This window comes from Limulus polyphemus, unplaced genomic scaffold, assembly GCF_000517525.1.
Source record: "Limulus polyphemus unplaced genomic scaffold, Limulus_polyphemus-2.1.2 Scaffold2479, whole genome shotgun sequence".
NCBI lineage: Eukaryota > Metazoa > Arthropoda > Merostomata > Xiphosura > Limulidae > Limulus > Limulus polyphemus.
The window spans coordinates 19,290-38,466 of NW_013668089.1; the positions used below are offsets into that span (position 1 = coordinate 19,290).

At 30.1% G+C, this 19,177-nt stretch overlaps 1 protein-coding gene and 1 long non-coding RNA gene across 2 annotated transcripts in view; one reads left to right on the top strand and one right to left on the bottom strand.

The window, feature by feature from the left end:
• Positions 1 to 10,703, top strand: part of LOC111087692 — a 14,258-nt gene extending 3,555 nt beyond the window's left edge. The window contains exons 2-3 of the long non-coding RNA XR_002612348.1: positions 9,363 to 9,409; positions 10,152 to 10,703. This is a non-coding gene — a long non-coding RNA (uncharacterized LOC111087692). The remainder of the gene's footprint in view (positions 1 to 9,362; positions 9,410 to 10,151) is intronic.
• The window catches only part of LOC106467075 (alpha-1,2-mannosyltransferase ALG9-like), a 58,875-nt gene continuing 43,936 nt past the window's right edge, over positions 4,239 to 19,177 (bottom strand). Inside the window, exons 12-17 of the mRNA XM_022395189.1 lie at positions 16,353 to 16,424; positions 12,405 to 12,534; positions 8,735 to 8,882; positions 8,003 to 8,132; positions 5,078 to 5,208; positions 4,239 to 4,430 (exon numbers count right to left, since the gene is read on the bottom strand). Coding sequence (XP_022250897.1) covers positions 4,295 to 4,430; positions 5,078 to 5,208; positions 8,003 to 8,132; positions 8,735 to 8,882; positions 12,405 to 12,534; positions 16,353 to 16,424 — 747 coding nt within the window. The 3' untranslated portion in view covers positions 4,239 to 4,294. The remainder of the gene's footprint in view (positions 4,431 to 5,077; positions 5,209 to 8,002; positions 8,133 to 8,734; positions 8,883 to 12,404; positions 12,535 to 16,352; positions 16,425 to 19,177) is intronic.

Below are 19,177 nucleotides of genomic sequence, written 5' to 3' on the forward strand. Positions count from 1 at the left end.
GATAAACACGTTTAGATTGAATGGTAATTTATAATTAGTCACAAGAACGTCGAATCTGAATCACTTGAAAAAAACACGGGGGTGCTTAACTTTTTTCCAGGTGTATATTTGTGGTAAAACTTCAACATGTTTTCGGCACAATCGTGGATAACATGAAAGTTGAAATCTTACAATTTAAACACATTTCTCCAAGCAAGGTATACTTTCACAATTAATTACTTCAACTACAAAGAAAGTTCTAAGCAATATATTCAACTTTTACTCTGTGTGTACCAAATTTAGGTATTGCATGCCATATGGCAAAAAGAACATTTCACTGATGTTATTAATTTTGAAATCTTTTATTATAGAATCAGATTCCTTCTGGTTGCTTCAGTTATTCTAAAAACATTCATTACATGTACATATATTTATCAAGACAATAACTGTTAGGCAACATATACATAAAAGGACATCAAATGTAAATAAATATTCTTATAAATGTTGACCTCTTCTTCACTATATTTAAGAATAGTGTTTTATTTGTTATCATCATCATTAATCTAGATGAACAGTTTCTAACCTGGGGTCCCTGGACCTGTGGGGGTTCATGAGCTATTTTCTTTAATTCAATAATACATGGAAGGACACAGAATGGGGTCCTTGGAGAAAAAATTAGTACTAACAGGGGTTCTTGGTGGTGAAAAGGTTGGGAACCACTGATCTAGATTCTTAATCAACAACACACCTACTTTAATTATAAGTATAACATTCTTTTAGAAGTATGTACAGTATATTAATTGATTCATTTAATACTACTGAAGTAGTATGCTTTGCAATTGAGTCCAAGTAGCAACAAAAATAAGTATTAGCTATAAAAATGTAATATGGATTAATATACTAAGTTTTATGACATAACACTCTTAAATATGATTTGTATTGTACAAAAGGAAATAGTTTAAAATCATTTGTGGGTATTAAAAATTTGCACAATGAAAACAGCAACAATGACTAAAGTATTCAATATGTCACTCACTACACCTAACATGTTTTTGAAAATTGCAAAGCTGCTCTAAAGTTTTCAAGAACTTGTCTATTACAGTTTTGTCTAGATTGGTATTTTAGCAAAGTTTTAAGTGCAAATTGACTCTTTTACTTATGAAACTGTAATAAAGTATTAACATAGACCCAATGTTTGTAGAGAAATATAATTTTACTTACCATTGTTGTAAAAATTATTGTGGCCTCTTTTCAGTGTTTTGTCATTCAGCATGGTTGATATAAAGTTGGAAATGACACAGGTATTGGATGTACTTTACAAGGAATTTTATAAGAAATTCCACCATTTTTTTTCACTGCAGTATGATTTTCTGTGGATCTATTGATACGGTTTAGCAGAGATTGCAAGTGAAAAATGTGAATGGTTTTTCAAATTAACTGTCTTCAAGATACTTCTTCAGCAAATCAATGTGCTTATTTGCAGTTGCTTGTATATTGTTAATTTTGGGTGTTAGTTGTATACAAATTCTTTTTCCTAGAAGGTTTTAACATCTTTAGTTCAGTCATTGATAAATGCTGTTTTGGCCTCAAATGCCAAAATATTAGACCTTGTTGTGACTAGACCTTCCACTTGTTTCATTGATGTATTTATTTAAATATTTTAATGAGTACTAAATCCAGTTTTCTTTACTATTTCGAGTTATTGTCAGTTTTCTTTTGGTGCCCATTAATTAAAAATTGTTTGGGCTTAATAAAACCAACAAAGAGACAAATGACTTTCAATATATGAGAATTTGATATTTCTGGTAGTTTTATTAGGGATGAAATTATCCCATTCATCTTTTGGTCCTCTTTTTTAGTTTTAAACCACTTAAACCAATTTCCAATACAAAACGTTACAAATGCCTCTAGCAGTAAACCTTTTATTCATGAGCAGAAACAACTTATTACTTTAAATAAGTAAACTGAATCAATAAAACCATCAACTCAAATTCATACATACAACATACATAAAAATTGTAAGAAATTCTGAATTCAGTATTGTCCAAAACCAAATTCCCTGAAAAAAAAAAACTTTCTGTGTGAGAATGTGTATTAGAAAAACTGGTAGATCATTTAGCAAAAGAACAAAAACTGTGCAATACACTATATATTTTCTAATTTGTTCTTTAATACATTTTAATTATTCTTTGAAAATATGTGCTACAAATATTAAGCAAAAAATTAAATGCTGAGACCACTTGATTGAATCTGGTTTCAAAATCTTCATGCAGAGCTGTAAAAAGGGTTGGCTGAGCAAAGCTGTCCCTAATTTTGAACTGAGAGACTACAGAGTGGCAACTATGTCAATTCTTTTTTTTTATATAAAATAGTAGTATTTAATTATCATTCTGATAATGTACCTACCACCTCAAAGTGTAGGGCATATTTTCTGACAAACCACGAACCATCAAATTCACAGTCTGATCATGCTAACCATTATGGACAATCAAATTGGTGTCTCAGTAGGTTGATAAGCAGACTAATTTACATGGAGACTATATTCATTAAGATCTTACAATAATACAAATGGAAAACCATTCTATGCTTGTACAAGGCATGTTCTAGTGCACTCTATCTGATAGTCTCTTTCTCTTATATTTTCACATCATTTTATGCAGGTCTGTAGGTTGTAATCAAGTCATGGTGGAACAAGGATAAATAAACCTACTTAGTCACCAGTGTGAAAAGTCTCAACTGTATGTGCAGTTAGGATTTACAAACAAATTCATGTGAATGTGTTTGACATACAGAAAATGTTAATACTATACCAGATACAGATAGTTCAAGAACTTCATCTTTTTGATTGTCTGAATTTTTGCTTGAAGTCAAGAATAAAGATAGCCCTATCAAAAATTTTAACACATTTCATGAAAACAGTTAGGCCATACAAACTTATTTGTATTGGAATATCATTAAGATGATTCAGGAATCTTAGGTAATCAGAATTCAGATTATAAGATGCTTTATGAACAGCAGCTACTTGAAGGTTATTCACACAGATAAAGTCTAGGATTGCACTCAAGTCCTCCTAAGATCCACTAGAGTTACACTAGTGGTGATAAAGGCTGCAGATTTAGAATTAAAAGCTTAGAATCATTTGTATTTTCATCTATTACTGCTTTGTGTCTTATCTAAGTGCAAGGTTATATGCTAAGAAATTAAAATTGTCACTTAGTTTCATTAGTTGTTTTTTTTTTGGAAGCAGTTAACAACAGAAAAGTAATACTTTGTTTTTAATCTTTTCACCAGTTTTTGTGTGTTTTGTTAGAAATGGCACAAACAATTACAGATCAAGTTTTAAATACTCCTAAAATGAGTAGTAAATTAAGCTTCAAAAATAAATATAATTTTAATGCTTTTTTTATTATTTAATGAAAAATTTGATAAACTGGTAAGCCAAACCTGAGAAATATTATTGTAGTTAATAAGAGGTAATAATTACAGGACTTTGAGAGAATTCCTGGTTCTTTTCTAAACATGGCTATTTATTTCAAAGACAGCATTCTCAAAATTAGGAACAACCTTAAGGACATTATCTTTCTGATTAATTGACCTTACACTTCAAGAGATGATCTCCATTCACAACATAATAATAATTTATGTCACTTAAGGTATTTCAAACAATATATTTTTAGTTCTCACCTATCGAGGTTATAAATCTCAAATGTAATTTAACTTTAATTTTGAAATTTCTTTAACATTTGAAGAAATTGTAGTTGATATTGACCTGTTCTGTAACTTAGCACTGGGAAATGGGGCAGGGACATAGGCTATGAAATATTCTGTGCTAGTCTATGAGGTATAATATTAGGGTTTATTGAAGCAGATAAGTCAGTCTTGAATGCTAGAGCAGCGGAGATTTTTCTATTTGATAAATATTATTAATAGTGCATTATGATTCTTAGAAATCACAGGTTCAAATTATGGTGTTTTGTTACACAAAGCACAAGAGCTAACTGTGCTACCCATTTCTAATCTTGAACTCAAAGGCTAAAGAGAAGGCAGCTAGTCAACATTACTCACTCAGCTGTTGAGTTGCTGTAATCAAATAGTTGGGTTTGATTGTCACTCTTATAATGCATCCATGGCTACTAAGTGTGGAATGAGATTGAGAGGGGTGGTGAAACAAAGAGACCAGTTTAGCACATTAACCACTAAACTACACCTGGCTCAAAATAACATGAGATATATTATTTGAAAGAAACAAATACAGTCCATATAATAATATCTTTTTATTAAAAGATTGGTTGTTTACATTTTGCAAAAGAAATATTCAACCTCGCCATCCAAACTTCTTTGGTTCTCTTTTCTTAATTTGTTCTTTCCTTTTTAGGAGATTATAACTGACATAATTACATTTTGCTTCTGTCAGAAAAGGAATGTAGAAGGATCGATATAGACGTGGTGAGCTGATAGTGTAACAGATAAAGATTTCACTTTACAAATAAATTATGTATCAAAAATACAACTTTCTCTTTTTAAATTTCAACAAATTTAATTTACAGATTAAATGTAAGTGTATCCAAAAGAGCAATGTAATTGCTTATTACAGTTAATGAAACACAGAAAATCTAAATGGACCTATACTGTGAATTGAAAACATTTGATAAATATTAAAATATATATTAAAGTAAGAATATTTGTAAAATGTTTATACTATAAAGAAACAAAATATCTAAAAAAGTTTATACAATAATAATGTGTATGTAAAAATTCCAATAACCCATGGATTTTCTCCTTAACTGACTTCCAGGGTAAATATTTTTTCCTTTTTTATATAAATTTTAGAGAAACACTATTTTTATATACACTTCTACACTGCCTTGAGTTAAAACTGATTTTAAGAAAATTCTTCTGTGTTCTACAGAAACGGACATATTTTACATCCAAAAAGCACTTGATGGTACTTGTGATGTTTTCAGTAAAATACTACAGAATACCATATAAACATTGATTAAAATACACATTAAATGAAACACCATTTCTCACAGCTTTAGACAGTAACAAAACTAAACTGTCATTATAAACACAACTATTAAATAAAACATTCACTTACCGTGATGAATCTAGAAAAGGAGTAGTAGATACAATCTCCCATACTTCATGTAGGTGAGAGTACCGTGGTTCTCTCTCTGTCTCTTCAGAAAAGTCAGAGTCTATGAGGTAGTCGCAGTGTTGAATATCAATCTGAACAAAAACAACCATTCAAATTACCCTTGAAAACTAGAGACATGTAAGCTGCCAGGAGAAGCTGCTTGTCAAAATCAATGTACGAGTGCAGTTACCTACTGTTTAGACACGAGTTGAGTGTAAAACTCTCAAGATCCATCATACCTGTATGAATCTCCTGAAGCACCAATCTATTACCAGAATTCATACATACTTGACGAGAATGATCTATAGTCACTATTCAAGTTTGTTTCTACATAGACGAGGATGATCTATAGTCACTATTCGAGTTTGTTTCTGCATAGAACACATACATACCAGTAATTTTGTGAAAATAAGTGAATGAATCACTATTAGTAAATTGTAACCAAGAGGTGTATACACGTTCATTATAAATACCTAAAAGGCGACACCTTAAATAAGGCACTTTGGATGCTACTATTCAGCCAAAAGGAGTAAACAAAAACTACATAGATTCCACATTCAATGTCAAGATCATGGGAAGCCTAGCAAAACAGTTTGTGCAGTGAGATAAAATTTTAATTCTAAATATGTATTTACAAAAAGAAAAGTGCAATAATTATAAACGTATGATATCTGACTATCTACAATCCAAACTACACTGCATGAAAATAAAAATGTAATGGAAAGAGAACAAAGCTTGCAAAGATAAAAATACATTTTTTATATTTTTATTTGACACATAGCTAGAGGCTAATAAACAGATAAAGCAGACAATTAAAAGATATCCAAGAGTTGAAACAACAACAAAACAAAAACTTGGAAACATTCATGATTCATAATGATGAACAGTGTTAATAAAAGGTGGGATATATTATTAAATATTTTGTTTCTTTTTAGATATCTGCACAAAGCTAATCAAAGCCTATCTGCATTAATTGTTCCTAATTTTGAACTGACAGACTAAAGGCAGCAAGTCAACAGCACTCCCCCCTTCTAGCTCTCGGGCTACTCTTTTCTAACAAATAGTGAGATTAGACTGTCACCAATATAACACACTATTAAATGTGATTTTTTGATTTGGTAAAAGGATGTGTTCATACATCCATTGTCTCACATGCTAACCACTAGGCCATACTTGGCCCTATTATTAAAGACACTTATTTTTCTCTCACTTTGAACAATAACTTCTAAGCATAGTCTTATGTTTATTACACTGTCTATAAATTACAGGTTTAAGTTATTTAACTTTCATGTCATTAACATTAAAGTTTGAATTTAATTAATTTTTAACTATTGACAAAATGGTTTATGATAATTAAGAAATTTAAAAATATTAAGAAGGAAATACTATCATGAAACCTGAAGTGAAGAACTTCACTAACTGCTATGCATAAAAATAGTTCTATCACTGAGTCTGTTGGATTCAATTTCATGTAAATTATCAAGAGTACATAATTTTGTAATTTATGTATATATAGCACTATGCAAAAGTTTCACTAATAGCATCCCACTACGTTAAACCTAATGCTTTTAAGTTCTCCATCTTAATGAGTACAAACTAAGTAATGAAGAAGTTATTTTATCAAAGTACTAGCAATATCAACTATAATCAATTAGAGCAACTGCAGACTTACTCTAGTTGTTAACTTCTATTGTCCTAAATAGACCTAAAAATAGTGGTTTTGATCATTCTTCTTCAGGAGAATAAAATAACTACATAACATGCTACAACACAACATTACACACTGACATCATTTACTGTCCCTTTATTCTCCTGAAGAAGAATAGTCAACTATTTGAGAGCATTCAAGTTTTGGGTCTTTTTTAGTATTCATTGCACCTTTTGTGCATGGTCCTGTGTGGTAAAATTAGTATTCATTGCACCTTTTGTGCATGGTCCTATGTGGTAACTATTTTATAAGATTTGGTTTGATCAGATACAGTTGAATATTTATGTTTGTTTTGAATTTTGTGCAAATCTACACAAGGGCTATCTGTGCTAATCATCCCTAATTTAACAGTGAAAGACTAGAGGGAAGGCAGCTAGTCATCACTACCCACGGCCAACTCATGAGCTACTCTTTTACCAACAAATAGTGGAATTGACCATCACATTATAACACCCCCACAGCTGAAAGGTTGAGCATGTTTGGTAGGACGGGGATTCAAACCCGTGACCCTCAGACTGCGAGTCAAACACCCTAACCACCTGCCCAAGCTGGGCCCAGTTCAATATAAAACTCATTTTTGATTGGAAATTTAAAAATACATTCTAAAAGCTGTAACACATTTAGTTTTGTTATAAGTGTATTTAAAAATAATGAAAAAAAATATCACAGCAATGTGAAATGTTCTGTGAGAAATTAAAAGTTACACAATAAACTTAAGAACTGGCACGATAACTCCTGTAAGAAATTATCTAGTTTCAAATTAGTGTACTTCATTCTGCTATCAGTGAACTCATGAAGCAGCTTCATTTAATTATTACATGTACTTACGTGTATTTAGATACAACATAAGTCTAGGCTAACCAGCATACAAGTTCGAAAGAGTTTTCATCTACAAGATACCAATTTGCCAATACTGCAGCTTACAAATGGAATTACATTTCTTAAAACATAATTTCTGATAAAATTATATTTTCAGTATTTTTACTAAGGTTCAGGCACACTAAGCCTATAAAAATAAATTGGACAATAAAGAGTGACATTCTAAAATTTAACATAATAAAGTATGTTATTTATATGAAAATAAAAACAATATAACAGTGCAAATGAACTGTAAACTTAACAATATATCATAAAGAAAATTTTCTCTTCAATAATTTCATGATGAGTAATAAACTTACATATCTTGTAGGTTCCTCCAAGTTTCTGTCATTCATATTTTCTGGAATGATTTTTGTGGCATTTTTTAACTGACTATATGGCTTAGGAAGTTGTCCTTTAAACTCTGATCTCACAAACCTTAACTCCCATCTGAAAATTCAAGAAAAATAAAGATTAGAAATTTCTACCATAAGAAATGCTTGTTTTCACTTAGAATTCCTTAATATTAGCACAGAAACCAAAGTACAGATCAGAAACTCTTATGAAATGTTATGCTTTTTGAGGACTATGAGATCTAGATTGAGAAGCATTAATATCTCATGGTGCAATATATATATGTAGAATGTTTTATGTCAGTCATGCTTTGACCTATTTTGGAATTAGACAATAATTAGTGATTCATAAGTCTGTTTGATATAATTTTAAATACTAAATACACACAGTATATGCTTGTGATTTTTAAAGCCATGCACGACAGAGTTTAGAAAAGTTTTTATCAGAAAATTTATTATTACAGACTCTACAACTCTACAAAAATTTTTTTTTTCACTTTAGAATACATTAAAAAATTACATCAACATATCAGTTAACTCTACTCTACTCATATTAACATACACATAAACGCAATGCAATATTTATAAGTAACATTCATTTATGAAAAGAGCATTACACAAAAGCAAGATGAATAAACTTTACAAGAATAAAAACTATCTTAACAGGAGGTATACACAATTATACTTAATTCTACTTACCCATCAGGTAAGAAAAAGCTTGAAGGAAAACGATACCACTCTTTTCCAACACACAAGACTGTTTGTATGTTTGATAACTGCACACTGAGGTCAGAGTCTGCTGCAAGTCGACTTAATTCCAAGTAGGTTTCCATAGGTGCATGGTATGCTGAAAAAAAAAGGAAATTTCATAATTAATCAAATTGTAAGAGTAAAGTGACTTTGTAACACTGAGTTTATTCTAATTAATTTGTAGCCCCATTTTTTAATAACTTTAGTTAAAAATAATTTGAAATTAAAAAATAAATCATAAAATACAAGGCCAGTTTGCATAATTCTGTGGTCAACTGCAAAAAAAGAAGTAAATGAAAACTGCAATTAGAGCTTTCTCTATTCTGTTTTCTAAAATTAGAAATGTTTATGTAAAGGCCAAAAAAGCATGTATGAACTTGAATATCTAGATGGTAAAAATTAACTTCTAAGTATAACAGATAGTTACTGTAGATGGTACAATTCGTTTCTAAGATAACCACAAAATGCAAAGTAGTGACTTATTCTTGGTGCTTGTGATTTTATCACTTATATTTTCAATAACAATTGAAAATACATACAAATCAATTTAGTGTTTTTTTCTACATTTTTTGAGCAGTGAACAACAGATCCAGTGTAAAAGGTTACCACACTTAGGAGAAAAGGGTAAGTACAGTTTCTGTTTCAGCTTTTCATGTTGATGGAATATAAAATGTTTGTCAAACTGTCTTGCATATTACTCATCCATGTCTATAAAGAATGGAGTTGCAACAATAACAACTGATGTACTTTTGGATACTCTAGTTCTGGTGAGTCCAGTAATTCGCAATGTTTTAATGCGAGTGAGCTGTCCTTAATGTGAAAATGCTGGAATGAATAAGTAGAAAAATTCGAGTATATTTGTTTCCATGCAGATTCAACTTTAAGTGCTTTTCAGTGGTGTGCTAAAGGAGTTAGCTGTAATTTACATTTTGCTTTTAGTATCACAACTGAAAACACTGTTTACTTTCAATAAATCATTCAAGAAATATACACACTGTCTGCATATGATCCTATTTTCAGATAATTGTGATGTATGGTAAAATGTGCAGGTTTACTGAAATTATATTTATAAAGCTTATGAATGATTTATATGTAAAAAATATCAAAATATTTAAGCTCTCATAATTTTAGTTATTACACTCAGGGTAAAGACAACTTAGGTTTGGTACTAAAGGAAGAAATGCCTGGCAATCTTTGGTTAGTATAACAAATGATAAGATGACTGGTTAGAGTCTCACTGGTCACTTGAATGATTTATATAAAACTATCTAAGTTTGTGAAAGATTGATAAGCACACTCTTCAAGTTTGTTTTCTGTCCAGACTAAACAGCTGGCAATTAATTAAAGATTTAGTTTTATTGTTTAGGAGAGAAAACCAAGTTTGCTTAAAGCCAATGGTTACTTGAAGTTGAAGGCAGATGGTAAGTTTTTTTGTCCTGTTAGCTGAGCTTCACTAGGCTGTACTGGAATTTTGCCTTGGATTGGATCAAGGAAAATACTGTAGTTTAGTGCATAAAGTTTATAAAAATGATACTGGAATGTTAAACTGACAGTTCTGTGTGTGTATGTAATTGTACTTGTTTTTGTTTTTTTGGTGAATGTTAACTAGTTATAACAGTGTGGTTATTAACACACTTGCTATGGGCTCAGCGGAATCAGTCAGGTTCATGACCCCAAACTGACATTAATAATTTCTATTCTATAACTTCTAATACATTTCGTGTATCTTCATGAAATTTTGTAAGCTTTCAGTGAGCACTAAGAGTCTTTTACAGACAAAAATTTAAAATTTCTTTATGAAGTATTTTCACTAAATACTTCTCCATGAATATATGGTGTCAAGATATTGACTTTGCTTCATCTGAAAATTCTCAAATGCATTTGAGTAATCTCTAAAACCTCCTCAATAAATTTCAGATTTTCTTTCCAGTAAAACTTTATATTTTATCTGTTATTTTCTCTATCCTAACTCTATACGAGGTTGGTCAAAAAAAAACAAATCTAAGCTACCCCTTTTTCTTTCTAGAATGACTTCAAAATGCAATATGAAACTAAATTTGTTTATCCTAAATAGCTTTAAACTCGTAACAATATTCATCTTTTTCTAGTTAACTTTTATTATTTGAACTGTGCCTAACTAATATTCCTGCCACATAAGTTGTAACTCACTTAGTGAACATGTAGCTCATGTTACTCTATCAAATTACAGTAATGCACTGGCTACTTGCGAGCATACCTCGTGAAAAATTATTCTTATTCTACCTAATTTAACCTAGTAAGTTTCTGATTTTTTACATTCTAGTTATTTTTATAAAAACAAATAAAGAATACACAGGAAAAAATAAACATAGCAATAAGCACAAAGCTACAATATGGGTTTTTTTTGTGCTCTGCCCACCACGGGCATCGAAACCCGGTTTCTAGTGTTGTAAGTCTACAGACATACTACTGTGCCACAGGGGGGCATAAATAATGTAGAACACATAATAATAGCATGTAACAAGCAGACAATGTCCTATAACTATCATCATTTTTCTAGCTTTCTAACTATGCAACAAGAACTGTTAAAAATTCAGCTAAGCTCATTGATATATTTCCTGTGGGAATAAAGTTTGAACTGTAAGTGAAATAGGTAAATCTCTGCACAGAAAACAAAGTAATGTAATATGTCATTTGACAGATTAAAATTTTGGCTTTATATTGGTTATAAATAATGTAGTATTAAATGTCAAAGAGAACTACTGGTAATTTGTAAAAAAGAGGATGTAACAGGTGGGCGTGGTAAGATATGTATGATTTTCTAGTTTATAGCTCTGTAACCAAATAAGATTGAAGGCTATAAAAATTATGCATTGCCTCAGAGATGACAACATTATAATGAGTCATTTACATTACATTTTGTACTCCTTGGATGGGTGGTAAGTAAATTAGAGAATATTAGAGAACAAATGTTACAATTATCATACTAGGGGAAATTGAGGATTTGTTTTTAACATTGCTTTATGAAATTAAGAAAATTTATGTAATATTAAAATATGGATAAATAGCCACATTTTAATACCAAATTTATTCGTATACCATGATAATAAAGTACTTTAATTAAGTTTTGAAAGTAACTCAGTAAAACCTTGTGACATGCATAGAAAATGATGTCTATATGGTACTAATTTTATATATATGTATAAATATATATATGAGTTTCTTGATGCTATGTGTTCAAGAAACTGTTACTAGCCAATTATTATTTTATATAACATAAAGATGTGTCAGCATTATTAATTACTGATAAAGTAACAATTTGGGGGTCTCCTGAGTTAAGTGATAATTAACTTGTGTAGATTTACTTAATCATATCTCTTGATGCTAAAGTGAACCAAACCAATATAATGGCCAGGATTTATTTCCTTAAGTACAAATACGGTTAACATGTGCATCAGTTTAAAAATGTGTACTTATATGAAATTAACTAAAACACATAAATTAATAGGCTACACTCATGGTTAATTCATTTGTAGAAAGCCATAACACTATTTAAGTATCACAGTTTGAAATACAAGACATTTAGTAACTGTTTCACAACTTGAATGCATATGTTCAAATTAGAATTTAGTGCACTCACCTCTGTAAAGGCCTACTGCTCTTGAAATAGAAAGTGAAGAACATAAAACAGCAACAACCACAGCAATCCAGTTTGTTGAATCAAGATAATGACGTATCTTCTGTATCACAAACACATGAAAGAACAATTTCTGGAGAAAGAAATAGTAGTTAAAAAACCATGAAAGTTACAAGATAAAAAATATGACTTCGTGAAAAATAGTTCAGATAAATTTTGCTCATGTGGAAAAGTCGACTTAGGTTATAATCTGGTATTTGCCAACAAAAAATCAATTTTTTAAAGACTGTAAGAGAAGTAGATTTAAATACAATTCAGTATTCAATCTTTTAGTCAGTGATAATGAAAGTAGAATGCCATTTTTTCACTTCTAAATGTAGCTTTGTTTCAAGGGTATTTTATGCAGTGTAGACAAAGTAGAGTTTTGGCTTTAATGGACTGCAAATACCTGTTTTTACAGTGTAATGGTGTTTCGACTTCTATGGTGAGGACTTGCTCAGGATTTTAACTATAGAGGGTCTCAGTATCAAAACCAAAATGTTACTTTAATCTAGAAACAGGCAAATGTAGTTCATTAACTCTATAAGAATGAAGCTAGTCAATTTGACCAGCCTTAGAACTGTGGAACTATACATACCATAACTATGAATTTATTACATTATCTTCATGAAATATAGCAAGCTTTCAGTTAACATTAAAGTCTACATAAAACATCAAAGTTTTTGATAAATTATTTTCATTAAAGATTTGTCTGTAAATTTCTAAAGTTTTACTAAGACAATCTGAGTGAAAGGTGATTTCATGCTAAGAATAAACATACTTACTTTCATCTTACAATTTTCATATTTCATTTTCATAACCTTTAGAGTCTCCTGAATGAATATCCAAAGTTCTTTTTGGTAAAACTCCATATTTTATCACATCATTTTCAACTGTTAACTTTTTCACATTGGTTTTATTTTAATTTTGAAGTTCTAATGATATACTTTACCCACTGGAGCAGTAATTCTCGTCTCAATATCAAAAAATCACAAAGGGAGATCATTAGCTGCTTCCTGTAGAGCTAACATAAACAGCACTTAATCAGTGTCATGTATCACACCATAGTTGAGCTAATAAAATTTCAGACCTTACATTTCAACAACATTTTGTTAGGCTAAGCTGATAAATTTATAATTTTTTTTACATTTCAGTTACTTTTGATAAAAAAATATATATTAAATGAAACATATGCATAATAAATGAGGATTTATAGTACTCACTTTATACTTGAGCAGCTTATACTGAAATAAAAGTTTTAAATGTTCTTCCTTAAATCTTGTTAAATCTCAAATATTTTGGTGTCCAAAAGAAAACATTTCATGAAGTTTTCAAAGAGGCATTTGAGAACACAAAATATATATCAGTGACTAGAATATAATGTCCCAAAACTACTATAATTTATTTGGCATTCTATGTAAGTTACAAATACATTAAGAAGGTTCTATTACTGTTTATATCACCAAAATCTGATTGACACAAACCAAGCAGTTCTTATCAACCAATGGCTTATAACAGCAAAACTGAACACAGAATTGTAAGATTTACCTATAGAAGAAACTGTTCTTTTTATTAGCTATAAATATATTGTGATAGATTTATTATTATATATTTATTTTAATACTGATGTTTGTTTACATTAATTTATATTTAGAAATGTACATAACTTATAGTGTTAAATATGTATTGTGAAACTCCTGCCTATTCTCTAAAGTTGTATAAGATTCTCGAGTGTAAGAACCAACAATATATGTGTACGTAAATGCTAATGTTAGCATCAGTATTGTTATGTAAAACTGAAATTTTGAGAAACTCTCCACACGCCTATAAATATAACCAGCACGATGTGCCTAAAAACAGTATCTATTATTAGTTTGCTATGGTTGGTATACTGTAAACCTTGGAAGCTATAATTGTGATTAATGCTTATTAATTGGAAAACTTCAGATATTTGACCAGGAACATTTATAAATTTTGAACATTATAAACCATTTAGCTTCAGTGGATTCACATCGGACATTATTAGTCTTACGAAGACATTATATAACTTCAGTGGTAAAAAACTCAAGCTCAAGCTGTAATCAGCGTGTGATCAGCAAGGCCCAAAGAGCTATCTAGCTCCCTATTAAGTGATTTGTACCTATGTCAACTCGAAATTAACTCGCTCATCGTGAACCCTCAGTAAGACATCAAGGAAATCCAGACTAGAAAGAAGACTTTATATTGCTTGTAAGTTTGTAGAACTTTTGTATACAAATCATTGTTTATAATAACTATTTCTAATAACTGTTATTGTAAACAGTTATTACTGTTTGTGTATTCAAATATATTTGTATTAAAAAAGAAAAGAAAACTGTGTGTATCAATCTTGTCGGCAAATATCATAAATTGGAGATATATTGGCATCTATTTAACTATTAAATTTAAATTATCACTTAGCCCGATTTCAGACCATTCAAAACTAATACGTAACAATATCCATCAGCCATATAAAGGTGATTATCAAATAATTTTCAATGTCAAAGAGAGAGAGGGGCAGTCCTTCTCTGATGGGTTTGACAATTAACAAGGTTCAAAATGTAGAAGTTATTAAACATTAGATAATACAAAAATTATAACTATAAACTGAATTTATTGTATTTTCATGCCAGGTTTACTCACATACATTGGTAATAAAGTTAATCAAATTTTTAATGTAAAAGCTCATAACATGTGCACTTTAATCCAATTGTATGAAAAGTGTTAGTAGATGTAGTTTTGTTTTTCATTTTCTGAAAAAGCATATATAAGACACTTTGAACTTTTTAAAGCAAAAAAATAGTTAAAAAATTATTTAAATTTGAACTCTAAATTAAAACAGTTGTTAAGTCTATAAATTATATAACAGAATCAAGTTAAGATGGTAAACAAAATATTTAAAAATTCTCAAGTTTATACTTCATAAGATATAACTGTCAGAATTGGAAATATATAATACTTTCTTTTTTGCCATTTCTCAAAATAAAAAGGCTTTTAGATATATTTCTTAATAGTATAAATATATCCTATCTTGTTGTTGGGCTTAGGATTCTTCTCCAGTAGGTGTCTGTGACTTGTTAGCGATAAATTCAATGATAAATAAATAGAACACACTTCACTTGTTTTCAGAATAATATATATATTTGGAACAAATTAAACGTATGTACAACAAATTCTTCAACACTATAGATATTATAGGCATATCATAAACACCATATATGTAGTTCTCTCCTTCTTGTCAAAAGTCCACTTAGGCCTTTTCAATTACTTTAGATTTTCAGTTGACAAGCCGAACTATTTTCTCTATTACTATCGCACTAGTATTGTGTGTGTGATTCATTTACAATTGTGCTGTGAGTTACCGTGATCATTTGGTCTTCTTTCTTCTGAAGATCCTATGTTCTTCTTTGTCAAAGTGCACTCAAGCTGATTCAATTACTTTAGAACCACGTTTTGATGGAATAAATTATTTTTCTTATCTGCATTTCTACTGTTAGTCTTACTCTAACATATTAAACGTTAGGGCTATCCCTTCTACGGTAGTTAATATCACGCCAAACCTTCCCTTTTGTAACTTTACATTCTCTGCTATTATCGGCCTGTGTCTGTCTGCCTATTATATTCTCGACGTCAACGTATTGCACTTGATGTTCAATAGTCTCAACATCAGTGAATTATTAACAAAACTTCCTACAATCGTCTGCTTTTAACTCTTATTATAACAAAAACTAAACAATAATACAATATTCACTCACAAAAATACATTAATCAATATCTAAACTAAATAGTCTTTTATATCATGACAATAATCTTCTATGATTTTAAATTAGTTGGGTGGTATTCCAGTGTAAATTGCTATCACTTCTTATGCTTTATTTACAAAGTATAAATTACCTGAATTCCATCAACTGTTACTGCTGCAGCCAAACAAAAAAGGGGATAGACAGGAAACAAGAACCGTTCTTCCTGTGACGTAAAACAATTTGTACACTGAGTTTTTTTTAATTAATTAACAACTTCTCCATTATGTCACTTCCTTGCATAAAACAAAACATTCGTTTTAAATATATGAACACTTTTCAGAATACTGATCAAATGTAATCATACTCATACATACAAATGCCTTAAGAAAGTAACTTAGAGGACTTAGATATGATTAACTACACTGTACCTACAAAATAACAAAATACTATTCATGGTCCATATGTGTATCTATAAAGTGAACATATTACCTTTCATATAATTGATAAGGCATGAAATGTTTCACAAGCAAGAAATCATTGCAAGTTTCAAACAACAAGTTTCTAAAAGCAGAGATACATTGTATTGGTTGTAAATGACTAAATCACATCTACTAATAACTGTCATCATGATAACAGCCTCTATGTAATAATAAACTTACAGCTATCAAAAGTTAGAATGGAGAGGCTAACAGATATATATATACTGTCCAAGCCTTTAGGTCCTATTTTTGGACTGCTCTTACTTCAATATATTATTACTAGCATGAACTATTTCTATTGAAGTCTACAAGGTAATTTCTGAGTTAGTCATTACAGTATGAACGTACTGTTTACCAGTTACTTGCATGTAGGAATGCTCACAATTAAATCGGATTTTGATTTCTCTCTCACAGAACATACCTATAAACATTAAACTAATTTTGTACAACATATAAAAAGGTCTAATTTTTTAATTGCTAGTGGTAACATTTTCACATACTTATCTGGTGATGTATCCGAAAATAAGTAGCTTCAATTTAAGATACTAAAGTATTATAGCAATGATTTAATGGTTTATATAATGATCTAAATTCAAATAAACGAAGTACATTTTTTTGCTGTACCATGTGATACAGAGTTATATGAAAAAGTTTGTATGTATATTGTCAGTGAACTTGTACAACAGCCTATAAATGAAATTTTATTTAAATGTCAGTAGATCATAAGAATTGATTTTGAAATGTCTATTACTCTTCACAAATTTAACTAAACACAGGACTTGTATATTAATGGTACTGACTGGCCAATATTTGGTATAGAAACAGTATATCTTAGTACCTCACAGAGATAATAATAATTATATTAATCAATGAAACTCTCAAAAAAATGTGCATAAACTAAACATAAAATATATGGTATTAAAATTTTTGTTTCTTACAACAGCTAAGATAATATTTAAATGACACCACCTGAGAAATAAAACACTTTTCTCTATTATCCTATCAAATATTTTCGGTAAGGATGTGGTGATCAGATATCAACCTTTGTCACGAATAGTAGCATATGTGATCATCCAAGTCTTATTATTAATTAGTAGCTTTTTTCTTTACAACTAGATATTGATTACTATCTAGTTTTATCCTATGTTTTGGCTGCTCATCTGTTTTCCTCTTCATGGAAGTCCAAAGTAGAACTATTTCTGTGTTGGTAGTGGGCAGGATTCGATTCTGGGTCTTCTTGATGGAAGTCTGGTGCATTATCCACTAACTGGGATCTCCTCAATTGAAATAGGAACCAATTAACTAGTTAAATGTTTCAAGAGAGGTATCTGGGTTTTGATAACTTTTATGCTAGGTAGGCCAAAGGTGTTATCAGTTAGGTGGATGTAAAGGACTACTTTTATTTTTCTCATATGTGATTCATATTCTATTATTTTAGCATTATTCCAGATTATCATATATGATTGCAGGTGTATCGGTATTACCAAGTCTTGTATCACAATTATGTTCCTGAATTTGAAACTTACTGGTCATTTTTTATATGTATTTGAATCCACATTCATAAGGGATGTTGTAAACGGTACTGTTACGTATCTGCTTGTTTGTTAATTTCCCGTAGAAATTCTTTCCAAGAAACTTCAACGATACAAGTCCTTTCTTAATTAAAACTAGTTTACTCTTTCTCGATATAATTTGCAATACACAGAATTTCCACAGTCACTTTAACTTAACTACTTTTATAAACACACGCTATACTTCACACACTTTACTTACGGTGCCTACTGTTTGCTTGACTCAATTATTTCTCTTTAATCTACCTCCAGCTTATATACTAAAAAAGAGGGCATCTAGCAAATGCTGGGACATTTGTGAGGTTGCCCGATAAGTCACGATCCTTCTAGAAACTCCAGCACGCATGCTCCCAGTGTTGCGTGACTTCCACTGTCATAACAGTACTTTTCCTTTCAATTGAGTCTTTAGGTAGTTTGGTGTGTACTAACATACAATACAACTTGTTAGAATTAATATCTAGTTATAAAAAAGTTACTAACTAATAACACAGGCCTGCAAATTTAAACTTCATAAAAATTGTTTTGATTTTAATAACGGATTGTCCATAATTCAGATACGCAGATTTCAAAAATAATATTCATTTTTTTTTCTATCACGTAAGGATTTTTTTACAAATCAGGAAGAAAAAACAACTCTTATTTAGATCAAATTATTATTTTGTTTACCACAATGAACATATTTTATTATTATGTTTGTTAACAGACAAACAAACAAACTGAAGAAAAGGGAAGAACATTGATGTCAAACGAATATGCATCCTCATTCATCCTGATTTTTGTATGAAATATATGTCTTTTAGTCTCAAACTATGTGTTGTGGTCTTTCTTTTACGGATTGTGTTATGAAGTTTTGTGAAAAATCTGTATGTGATGGAGAAACATGGATATCATTTTTGGATTCAGCTGCTAAAAGAATGCACGACTAA